The sequence below is a fragment of the Lygodium microphyllum genome, chromosome 25 (assembly GCF_053477565.2).
Source record: "Lygodium microphyllum isolate KBCC chromosome 25, Lygodium_microphyllum_v1.1.10, whole genome shotgun sequence".
Classification (NCBI taxonomy): Eukaryota; Viridiplantae; Streptophyta; class Polypodiopsida; order Schizaeales; family Lygodiaceae; genus Lygodium; species Lygodium microphyllum.
The window spans coordinates 87,813,095-87,825,954 of NC_141159.1; the positions used below are offsets into that span (position 1 = coordinate 87,813,095).

At 39.8% G+C, this 12,860-nt stretch overlaps 1 protein-coding gene across 1 annotated transcript; it reads left to right on the forward strand.

Moving 5' to 3' along the window:
• Positions 1 to 8,950: 8,950 nt before the first annotated feature.
• Positions 8,951 to 11,207, forward strand: LOC148014470 (uncharacterized). Its single transcript, XM_087666985.1, has one exon. It carries the CDS (start codon positions 9,966 to 9,968, stop codon positions 10,686 to 10,688), a length of 723 nt encoding a protein of 240 aa, XP_087523111.1. The 5' UTR covers positions 8,951 to 9,965; the 3' UTR covers positions 10,689 to 11,207.
• The last annotated feature ends 1,653 nt before the right edge of the window (positions 11,208 to 12,860 follow it).

Consider the following 12,860-nt stretch of genomic DNA (forward strand, 5'->3'; position numbering starts at 1 on the left):
CTTTATAAGGTATGATTGTTGCAAGCAGCGAGCCAAATTAAGGGAACTATAAAGGGGGGAAATGTTGGGCCATTCCCTAAGGCACAAGGATAGATGACTTCTCTTCCTAGAAAGGGAGAGTCTGGAAAGGTTCTTCCCTACTTAGCATGCTTCATAGGGTTCAATAGTGATAAGGGAGGAGGGGAATCAAGCATGTAGTTTATCCGGTCTCTCTAATGGGAAGTTTCCCATTAGAGTGCTAGTTTGCTAGCACTCTCTCTTCCATTCTCCTCCTTATCATATGGGCTTTCTTTTCTCTACCTAAATATCTTAAAATGGAGTCAACAGCTTCTTCAAGGATTTTAGCCACTAATTTGTGCCAATTATTTTACTAAATTTAGTCATCTTTACTCTCTCTCTCTCTCTCTCTCTCTCTCTCTCTCTCTCTCTCTCTCTCTCTCTCTCTCTCTCTCTCTCTCTCTCTCTCTCTTTGTCTCTCCCCCTAATTAGTTGTGGAGCATCAACTTGATTGGGGAAGGGGGCAGATTAATTGATTGGAGGATTGTGAGCAGGAGGTGATCATCATGGTGCTTTTTAACTCCACATAGTTGATTTTGCTGTGGATTTTAAGTCTATAGAATATAATGAGCATCTAATATAGCAAGCATGGGGCTTTCAACGCAATCCTATGGCTAAAGTGAGCCATGATATTATAGAAGAGATAAGCCTAACATATGGAGATTAGAACATTGGGGGAAATGAGTGGGTGTCATCATAAAGATATTAATGGAAACTAGATGAAAACTATGCATACAGTGATGTTGGAAGGCATACATTTAAAAAAGGACAAGAATTTAAGAGAAGGCTAGCAAAGGTCTCCAAAAGTCAAGGTTCCCTAGATATGATATCTCATTGGCAACTCACTCAAATAGCACCATTTTGTATGCCTATCCTCACATAGCCTTTGTGAGGTATTACTTAAGGTGATGCCATAAAGCAAGACACAATAGTCTAGGTACATGAGGAGTGGGATCTTTAGGAGACCTAATATTGGTTGCCAAACTAGGAGGAGTGTAAATTTGGATGTTTGGATGTTGTTGTGCTAGTTGTTGACACTCTAAGTGGACATGAAATGTATGATATCTCCATGAGTAGTGGTTTTATTGGATACCTATAGTCTTCATGTGAAAGAATTTGGCAACATTTGCTATAAAAGAACAACTAAGAAATGTGAAGAGATACATACTAAGGTTTGCAGATTGAGGCTATTTAAAAACCATGGTATTATGGCTGCTAATGTATGGGCTGTGATGTTTGGCAAGGGCTTGCAAAATTGTAAGTGATATTTTACTAAATCCCCCACTTGGGATGTGGTCCCTTGGAATGTGTTAATGAAGCTTTGGATTGTGCATTTGAAACTCATGCATAATATTCATACTACTATAATGCATCAATTCGAATAATGTAATTTGCAATGTACTTATCCTATTATCAAAACACAATATTTTATTTCATATGTTGATATTTTATGTTAACTATTTTAATATTATATCCATATATAACTAATTATATTCATGTATGTAATATTAATACATTAATAATCTTGCATATAATATTAATGTGTTACACAATGAATTGTGTAAACATGTGTATGAGTTCTCTACAAAGTGTGAATTCTAATGTGTAAAGTATCTTTTATTAAGTGTACCACAACCATAAATTATGATGCTTATGTGTAGACTATGTCAGGCCAATAACACTCTTGTTGTGTGGAAAGCACACTTCTTCTTTATAAAGCCACACTTTGTGTCTATGTCTAGTTTGAATGAAGGGTCAAGAAAAGTTTGGGATATTTTGAGGGCTCTTGGTGTCAGAAAAGGGTGGCTCTTGCATCTAGAATAAAGTTCATTCCCTAAACTAAATTTGGCTACCCTTTCATTGGTCCATAGTGCTTTTAGAAGGATGAGTCATTAAAGGCATCCCATTTTTTCTTATATTGTCTTGGACCATAGGTTTTGAAATCGGAGGAGGGGTTTCTTGTCTTCCTAGCAAAGTCATTTTGCATTGAAGTGTTGATTAAGGCAGATAGTCTTTTTCAACTGAGGACTCCAAAGGGCTAGTCTAAACTTTATAAGCTCTAATTTCTAAGAGTTTGAGAGAGAAGGAAGCCTAAGTCTCTTCAAGCAGGGAGCATGGAGTACCAAATGTTGCTACCATTTTGGATGACATTCAAGCCAAAGGAGGAAAAAGCAATTGATGACAAGTTTCTTGAGTGGTTTGAAAAGATAACAGAAGTGATGGGAGCCCTACATTACTCTTTAAGAAAATATGTGAAATACGCGGGATCTAGAGCATGGCAGATGCGAAAGCTATGGAGGTTGAAAGAGGAAAAAGAAACTCATGAAGACATTGACCCTGACTAGGACAAATTGTTACAGAAGTGAATTAGGTTCCAAGATTGAGACTTGGACTCATAAACACAATCTTGTGTATTGACAGTGACATGACACTTTACTGGAAAGAAAAGAGTACTATCATTGCATTAGAAAAAGAGTGCAAGTACAATGCTTTATAGGAATTGAGTGGTGGTACTTTCTCCTACTGTGCATATGGGATTCTGGTCCTGATCCCTCACTGCTTCTCACAAAGGGACTAAAGTAGGTGTGATTGCAAATATCTCAACACCCCTCCTCAATTACAACCAAAAGTACAAAGTGTGTAGAGGCTTTAGTAAAAGCAACACCTGCAAAGTGTGGGCACACCATAAACATGGCAAAAACACTAGAGGCTGTCTCGCAGAAAAGGCTAAGTGTGGGTACCACAAACATGATGGACATCCAGAGGCTGTAGCAAGGACCTCACAAAGTGTACAGAGGCTATAGTATAAGGATAACTGAGGAGTTTACAAGTTTATGTTTGAGGCATTAGGGCTAGGAAATGCAAAACTAAAAAAGTCTATCTCAATAGAAGGACTGATGAGGTTTGTCCTTCTCCTGGTGGTCTTCTTCTTCTTCCTTTGCTCCATTTTATTCTTCTTCTTTGACTACAACTAGATAGGCCTTTTGGGACCTCTTTCTGGCATGGCAGAACTTCTCGGTGTGTTCGGTCCTTTTACAAAAGTCACAGAAGAGCTGATCCTTCTTGCCTTTGTACCTGTTGCCAATATATAATGCATGCTCATCTCTTTGACTGCAACTAGATAGGCCTTTTGGGACCTCTTTTTAGCGTGGCAGAACTTCTCGGTGTGTCCGGTCCTTTTGCAGAAGTCATAGAAGAGATGATCCTTTTTGCCTTTGTACCTATTGCCAACATATAATGCATGCTCATCTCTAGAGGTACTTGGTTCTTCCTTAGTTTTTAGCTTCTTTTCCTCCTCTAATAGTGATGTTTGGATATCAACAAGTTCAAGATTTGGCATGTTGATTAAAGTTGTTGATACATTATTATATTCAGGAGGCAAACTCTTAAGTAGAACACCGATGCAAACATATTCTTCCATTTTAATATTGATTCCTGCAAGTTGGGTTAGAAGTCCTTCCATGTAATTTAGATGTGTGGCAAGTGACGTGTCGGACTTCATTTCAAGCTTGAAAAACTCAATTAGGAGACCATACTTTGATGATTTAGACTGTGCACCAAACAAGGTGTCAAGTCTCTTCCATGTATCCTGTGAGGTCTCACAGTTATCCACATGGTGGATATAGCTGTCATCTAGCTTCAGTTTAATAATGGCCTGAGCCTTATCATCATTCTTTTGCCAAGTGACAGGAAGATCCGCATCACGAGGCTTCTTTTCTTTTCAAGTGGTAATGGCCCAGAGGCCCTTTTTCATCAGGATCAATTTGATGCAGGTTTGCAAGGTATGAAACCCGACTCCTTTGAAACGGGAAGTTGGAGAATCTTTGCCCATGTTTGACTTGAGAGACCAGCAACAAATTAACTTCAAATGACTGAGAATAACTAGGAATGAGTTGATCTTTGTATGTGTCAAAAGACACAAGCAATGGCAGTGAAGTATCAAAAGATCTAGTTTGAAATTTGATGTTTGTTGCTTGAGTTTGACTTGATGATCTTCAAAAAATCTTCATAGCTTTTCCTCCTTGCTGATTTGATGGTTGAATACTGCTGAAACTTCATATTAGAGTGGCCTTGGCTTGGTTTAAGTAGCAGGAGAGAGAAAATGAAGGAAAAATGAGCTTAAAGGTAAGTGGCTATGGCTGTCCTGTCAAAACAGGGACCAGCAACTGGTAAATGAGCTCCCACGCACTCCACAAGTTGAATCTGCTCAAACCCTTTGAGATGGAGGACCCTCACTAATGGATCTAACTCCCCCCAAGAGGGTTTGTACTCATTATGCTCCAATTGAGAGATCTAAGCTTTCAAAGTGGTTGCTGTCAAAACGGCGCCTAGATTTGGGAAAATGCAAATGCCAAGCATGGTGTGCATCAATCTCCTTGATTTTTGTGCCAAGAAGTTGCGCCTTGACCTGAAGAACAACTCTCGAGAAGAAAGCTCGAAGAGATATGGCCTGGTTGATGAGATTTGGCTGCTCCAATAGAGGTAGCTAGGTGCTGTCCACAGACACAGTTATGGCAGCAACTCTGAAAAGAGGCAATGTTGAAGCTATAGTTGCCCAATCTCAATGATTGAGGTGCCAAGAAGGAGCTTTCGAAGTAGAAAAACACTTCTCCAGAAGGAAGTTCAGAGAGATTTGGCCTGTGGAGAGAGATATGAAAGCTTCAAACTGACAGGGTGCTATTGTCTATGGCTGCCATGGAAGCTTCATTGAAGGTAGGAATGCAAATGAAGTTGGAGATAGGGTCCAGTACTCAAACTGAGCTAAGAAGAGATAGAAAGGAGCTGAGAGGAGTGAAAGGAGAGTTGGGCCATGCTCAACTGAGCTCTGATACCATGTGAAATATGCGGGATCTAGAGCATGGCAGATGTGGAAACTATGGAGGTTGAAAGAGGAAAAAGAAACTCATGAAGACATTGACCCTGACTAGGACAAATTGTTATACAAGTGAATTAGGTTCCAAGATTGAGACTTGGACTTATAAACACAATCTTGTGTATTGACAGTGACATGACACTTTACTGGAAAGAAAAGAGTACTATCATTGCATTAGAAAAAGAGTGCAAGTACAATGCTGTATAGAAATTGAGTGGTGGTACTTTCTCCTATTGTGCATATGGGATTCTGGTCCTGAGCTCTTACTACTTCTCACAAAGGGACTAAAGTAGGTGTGATTGCAAATATCTCAACAAAAGATGTCCATTCAAGTCAAGAAACAAAGGAACCATATCATTCTTTGATTTGCCCATACCCTTATCTATGGAATAGTTCATGAACCTCATCCTTAGGATTATGAATGGAACCATATCAATCTTTGATTTGCCCATACCCTAGTCTATGGAATAGTTCATGAACCTCATCCTTAGGATTATGAAATCCTATATGAATATGCTAATTGAGAAAAAACCATAGGCTAAGCTCTTGTAAGGTTTTCTAACACCAAAACTTTTTATTCTTTCACCTTTAATATATTTTAATGTCCATGAAAAAAGAGGCTCTTCTAGAAATGCAATATTGTTTGTTAGGAAAAGTATGTGTAACTAAGTGTTAAGTCATGTGCAAGTCAAATTGACTTGCATCAATTCATAGAGTCTAGTTTATGGATGTGTAGTTGGGTTAATTGACTTATCCTTTGGAAAAAGAGGAACTTTGGCCAATCGATTGAGTATTCAATAAAATTGAAGGTACTAATGTGTGGTATGTTAACTTGGAGGGACCCATGTTGATGTGTAGAGTGGACATTGGCATCTCATTATTCCTCACTTGGAATGCATTTTCTCTCTCCTCCCACTGTGTTTTGTTCCCCTTCCATATGCCGCTATGCTTGCTAGCAATGGGAGCCATTGCAAACTTCTAGACTTGTGCGTGTCCATGACACTATGTGCCAACACACAAGTCAATGGATCTGCGCATTGAGGGGCTCACGATTTAGCTTGCTAAAGTTTTATCATTATAGCCAAGCTTCCAAAAAAGAAATCCCACTTGCACGACGGTTTCTATTCAATGAGTAGGTTCCACTAAGTTGTTGCTTAACTTGCTACTAGCGTTCCTTACGTGCTTTGCATGCATGGAACACTAGACAGCTTCGTGGTAGCTTCACTACCTCGAAGTGGCAAGTGAAGTTGCAATGTAGCATGGTAAATTCGCTCAACAATCCATTTCTCCTCTTTCTCTCTCCTCTTTTCCCTCTCTATTTCTAATTTTTTTCTTCATCCTCTCTCTCTCCCCCCGTAAATTCCCTGCGTTTAATTTTCTCACTCTCTCTGCCTTCTATTTTCCTCTACTGGTTCTCACTCACTCACTCTCTCCTTTTTTTCTCTCCATGCTTTTCCTCTCTTTCTCTCTCTCTCTCTCTCTCTCTCCCCCCTTTCTCCTCCTCCCTTTTCTCTTATTTCAGTTTTTTTTTCTCCTTCTCTTTCTCTCTCTCTCTTCATTCTCTTTTTAAAATTTTCTTTTCTCTCTCTCTCTCTCTTTTAAATTTTATCTTTCCTCTATATTATTCTTTCTTTCTCTCTCTCTCTCTCTCTCTCTCTCCCTTTTCTTCTCTCTACATTTTTCTTTTCTCTCTCTCTCTCTCTTCCCTTTTTTCTTCTTTCTCTTTCTCTCTTTTTAAAATTTATCTTTCCTCTCTCTATAATTCTCTCTCCATGTTTCCCCCTCTTTTTAAATTTCATCTTTTCTCTCTCTATAATTCTCTCTCCATGTTCTCTCTCTTTCTCTCTCTCCCCTTCTCCTCTTTCTTCTTTCACTTCCTTCCCCCCCGTCTCTCTTAAAGCATGTAAATTTGATCTTTTCCCTATATATAATTCTCTCTCTCTCTCTCTCTCTCTCTCTCTCCACCCCTTTTCTTATCCTCTCCTTTCTCCAAAATTTTCTTTTTTTTCTCTTCCTCTCTCTTTTAAATTTTATCTTCTCTCTCTCTTCCCCCCCCTCTCCTTTTTCTTCTCTTTCCCTTTCCCCCTCTCTTGAAAAATATTTAAATTTAAAAAAGACTTTCCTGTTTTCTCTTTTTTCTCATTTCTCTTTTTCTTTTCCCCTTTTTTCTTCTTCTCTCTCCCCTCTCCCCTCTCTTTTCCTTCCCTCTCCCTCTCCTCTTTTTTCCTTTTTTTAATTCAAAATCTTCTCTCTCTCTCTCTCTCTCTCTCTTTTCATTCTCTTTAAGTTTTATCTTTTCTCACCCTATAATTCTCTCTCTCTCTCTCTCTCTCTATCTCTCTCTTTGTGTTCAAATTCTCTCTTATTATTATTATTTTCTCTCTCCTTGCTTTTCTTCTCTTTATCTCTCCCCCCTCTCTTTTCCTTTTATCTTTTTTTTCTCTCTCTCTCTCTCTCTCTTAACTTTTATATTTCCTCTCTCTATAATTCTTTCTCTTTCGTCCCCCTCTTTCCTCTTCTTTCTTTTTTACTATTTTTGTATCTCTTTCTCTCTCCTTATTTTTCTTTTCCTCTCTCTTTATCTTTCAAGTTTTTTTTTCTCTCTATATATTTTTCTCCTTTGTATTTTTATTTTCTCTCTTCCCTTTTCTCTCCCCCTATTTTCTCTCTTTCAAATTATATATTTCCTCTTTGTCTCTCTCTCTAAGTCAAAAACTATATAAAAAAAGTTTAATCTAAAAAAGACTATTCTCTTTCTTTTTTTTCTTTTTTTAGTCCTTCTTATTCTCTCTCTCTCCCCTTTTTTTTATTATTCTTCTATCTCTCTCTCTCAAAATGTGTAAAAAAACTATGTTAAAAAATATTAAATAAAAAAATTAATATAAGAGAGAAAAATAAACTTTTGATTTTAAAAAAAGTTTGATTTAATTAAATAAAAAAGAGAAGAAAAAAAGAGAGAAAAAAATCTAGATCTTACACATGAGAGAGTGATAGAGAGCGGGGAAAGGGGAATAATTTAATTAAAAAGGGGAGAGGGAAGAGAAAGGGAGAGATTATCCATGAGAGAGCGAGGAATGGGGAGGAATTTAATTAAAAAAAGGAGGGGAAAGAGAAAGGGAGAGATTATCCATGAGAGAGAGGGAAGAAGGGGTTTTAACTTAGAAAATGGAGGAGAAAGAGGGAGAGGGAGAGAGAGCTTAGGCTTTATAGTGAGAAAAAGGACGGGGGAACGAGAAAGAGGGGTTCTAATTAAAAAAAAAGAGAGAGAAGAGAAAATAAAAAATTACACGTGAGAGAGAAGGCAAAAATATAATAAGAAGTAGTAAAGTAAGATGTATTGTGGTATGCAAAAAGACATCCCACTTAAAGTATTAAAAGAATCTTCTATATGTACAATGCAAGTAGTTTTACTACTTTAGACAATTGGTACGCATGATAATAGAATGTAGGCGGTAACGTCTATCTCTTCGAATTAAAGAAAAGCAAGAAAGATAACTAGAGGTCAACAAATGAACCAAAAGACGGGCCCCCCTAAATAATAATAAATAATCTCGTTTCGCATTCTGCTTGACTTTGGTGGCAGCAGGGCCTTTAAAAAACGTGGACGAGGACAATTCGAGGGGACGGGATTCAGCACGCGGTAGACCGTAGAGGGCGTGCTTTGGTTCCTACTATTCTTGAATTAATTATTAATTGATTTGTTTGTTAATTATTTTGGATTGGATTCCATCGGCTTTACTTACGCTCATACACAGTCATGCCGTGGTCAACAGTCGGCAGATAATATTTTAGATTGGGTTGGAAATGGAGTCTTAGGCTCTTGGAGATGAGATAAGGTTTTGATTGCGAGCACTTTTCTTTTCTTTTTGCATCGTTCACAGTCAGCAAAAAGGGCCAGGTGTGTTTTTTGCCCCTGCCACGCGAGATTCAAGAGGACGAGAGGCTAGCCCCTCCAAAAAGGGGAGGACGACTACAGTACAACACTGTTTGTTGGAGGAAGAAAACAACTTGCAAAATTATTGTAATCATCATTTGCAGCAGCAGCAGCGAGCAGCAGCAGCAGCGAGCAGCAGCAGAAAACAAGGAGGAGGAGGAGGAGACCTGACTCCTATTAAGAAGACCGCAGAAGAAGATAAAGAAGAAGGCGGAGGTGGAGAAATACATGTCGACTCAAGCATGATGATGACGAAGGCAGGAAAGAAAGAGTGTGCGCGCGCGTGATGAGAGAACTTTTTCGCTGATGGTGATTTCTAGGCTCCAGCCACCACGCAAAACGGCCACCTCTCTACAGTCGGTTCCCTTCAGGAGAAACCCTAACCTTGCAGGTAGCGCTTTTGCGCCCCCACCCTCTCTCTCTCTCTCTCTCTGTATATAAAATACATCCACAGTCTCGATTCTCTTCAGAAGAAAACCCTAGCCTTGCAGGTAGCGCCTCTGCGCGCCCCCGGCCTCCCTCTATAGGTAGCGCCTTTGCCTCTTCACCCCTTCCTCTCTCTCTCTCTCTCTCTCTCTCTCTACATGCATCTATATATATAAATATTATATACAATATAAATATACTATCCAAGCAATCAAACTGTTAGCATCTCATACCTTACAAGAAGGAAGCGCAAAGCTTTTGCCCCTCATCTTGCATTTTGCAATCAGTTATGAAAAGCGCAAAGCTTCTCCCCGTCACTTTGCATTTTGCAATCAGTTAAAAAGCTTTCTTCCTCCATGAAGCATCATCCTTCTTCCGGTGGATCATTAGACTGCTGAAACGTTCCGTACAACTTTACTTAACCATTCCTGTGCAAGGAACCTTATTGTTGATTCCACAGCATTGAAACACCAGCAAGGAAGATCTTAAACGGCTGTGCACACCTGCACCTCTTTTGATCCTGTCTGCCACACAATTTGACAAAGGATTAAGAGAGTAGGCATATTCAGTCCTGAAGACGCTACATGCACTTCAGAGGAGAGCCAAAGGAAGAGCATCTTGTCAGAGAGACGGTACTTTGCCGCTCAGTGTGGAGGCTGTAAAGGACTTCCAGAGATGGATATTGAATTACTGAAGCCAGAGACAAGCGCCTCACGGGATGGGAAATCTGAGCATTGCAAGCCCCATGCAGAGGTCGATAAGCAAATTTGTGAAACTGCAGAAACAGGGAACTTTGATTGCAACATCTGCCTTGACTCGACACAAGACCCTGTTGTCACCTTGTGTGGGCATCTTTTTTGTTGGTCTTGTCTCTACCGGTGGCTAGAATCCCACTCCAGCTCTAAAGAATGCCCGGTTTGTAAAGCTCATGTTGATGAGAAAACGGTGATTCCTTTGTATGGAAGAGGGAGAACAAGTTTGTCAGATCGTCGAAAAAAGCCGGCTCTTGGTATAACAATTCCTGCTCGCCCTCAAGGTTTCAGAGGTGACTATTCACCCCCAATTCCTACTGGTATCCGCAGTCACGGTAGCAGTCCACGAATTTCTCATGGAAGTCCACATGGTAGGGGGCATGTGGCTTTCTCACCTGGGTTTGGTCTTTTCCCCTCTCTGCTTGGACTTCAGATGACTGGTCTGCCTTATGACCACTATGGCTATTCTGGCAATCATCTGTCCTATGGTCACTATGGCTTTTCTGGCACGGCTTATAGCACTCCAATTGGAATACAGGGCAACATGTTTCACACTGGCAGGTTTTACCAGCAACAGGAAGCCGTCTTGTACTGGCTCTTTATTTTACTTGCTTGCTTTGCAATGGCATGCCTTCTTTTCTTTTAGAAATTTGTTGTTCACTTTGCTACCTAAGGCCTAGCAACTGACGGTGCTACTTCCTCAAAGTGAGTTTTAGAGTCTGAAAGCTCTTCAACTAGGAAGAGATCAGGCTCTTCTTCACTTGACCCTTAAAGCTGCCCTCCCATGTAAGATAGTTTTGGTGCTGTGCTTCAATTCAAGGCATGATATTATTTTCAGTTAGAGTACATGTTTCTTGTAAATCTATAATGTTACATGGCCTCTCAAAATTCAGGCTCTTCTTCTCTTGATCCTTAAAGCTGCTCTCCCATGTAAGAAGGCGTTGGTGCTGTGCTTGAATTCAAGGCACGGTGTTATTTGCAGTTAGAGTACATGGTCCTTGTCAATCTATAAAGGTTGCATGGCCTCTGAAATTATCAGGTTGTTTGTCACTTGATCCTTAAAGCCGCCCTCCCATGTAAGAAAGCTTTGGCGCTGTGCTTGATTTTAAGGCATGAATGTTATTTGCAGTGAGAGTACATTTTCCTTGTCAATCTATAATGTTACATGGCCTCTGACAGTCTCCCCCTGAGTAGTACAGTTGGGAGTCACTTAAGTTTCCATATGAAATGTGAATGATTCAAAATGCTGAAGTTTTTCTATGTAAGGCTTAGCAACTGACATACTGCTTCATCATGGTGGGTTTAGAGTCTGAAGTCATCTTTTAGAGCTGCCTACCATGCAAGAAATCTTTGGTGCTGCGTATTATTTCAAGGCACCATATTATTAGCAGTTAGAGCACATCTTCCTTGCTTGTTGATTTATAAAGTTACATGACCTCTGAGATTTTTCCCTGGAAGCAAACAGTTGTGAATTATTTAAAGTTTTTGTATGACGTGTTAATGGTCTACAATGCCAAATAGTGATTATTGAAGGGCTTTCGTTATCCTCAAGTTGTTTGTGCGCAGCTGTATGCAAAACCAAATTTAATGTCTATTAAGCACCCTCTGTTTGTCCATGTGTGTGCTTTCTATGGTTTACTAAACCTGAGGGAATCATTACTAGTTGGTTTACTTTATGGTTATGTAAGGCGTGGCTGAAAGCATGCTTAGTGTCTAGCAATACTAGTGCCAAGGGACACAGTTAAAATGTTTTGGTAATGCTAGGGTGGACTTCAACGTGGGTCCGGATAGTGTTGTGAACTTTGGGACCGTTGATGGTTACTTATTTTTGAAAAGGAAATGAAACTGATAAGAAGAGTTTGAAGAAAATGTAATGAAGTAGTATCTGAAGTGAGAGTGATTTTTTTCAAACAATGAAGTATCTGAATAGTGGGACCTTGAAGCTTTCATTTTCCTGATCAGCAGGACTTGAGCTTCTTAACCTAGGATTTTTGAAGCATCCAAAGAGAAAGTGATCTTGAAGCTTTTGTTTTCCTGGTCAGCGATAGTGCCATTAATCTAGGATGCTCATAGCCTGTCCACACCACGGGGCTATGTTAACTACAGTGGAAGAGAAAACCATGAGGAGGGTTTGTGTTCATGTTAGGCCACTGGTAACCAGCCAACACTAAGACAAATGTCATTTTCCTGCACTTATATCTGGCATGTGTTAATTTGAGCTTCTTAACCTAGGATTTTTGAAGCATCTGAAGAGAGTGATCTTGAAGCTCAGCAATAGTGCCGTTTACCTAGGATTTTTGAAGCATCTGAAGAGAGTGATCTTGAAGCTCAGCAATAGTGCCGTTTACATAGGGGGCCTCACAGCCTGTGCACACATGGGGCTATGAATATTCTATGCATTAAAGGTTAACTGCAGTGGAAGAGAAAACCATGGGGAGGGTTTGTGTTCATGTTAGGCCATTGTGGTAACCAGCAAACACTAATACACGTTGTTTTCCTGCACTTATATCTGGCATGTGTTAATATCAACTGTTGAAACCAGGAACACACCACAGTTAAATCAGAGGGCATGTGCGCAACAAGCACTTTATGGTTGAACCCTGTGGCCCTCTTTGGTGGGTCAAAAGGCCAACTGCAGTCGATCATGTGCACATGCTTTCAGTAACAAGAATATACTGGCTTGCCTGTCACTGAACGTAGACCTCTTTTTTTTAGCTTGCCTTGAATTTATCTCATCCATATCTTTACTGAAAGGACACCTGCAATCATGGTAACTAGGTTTCTTTCTCCTACTGTAGGCAGATTAGGATTGCTGTAG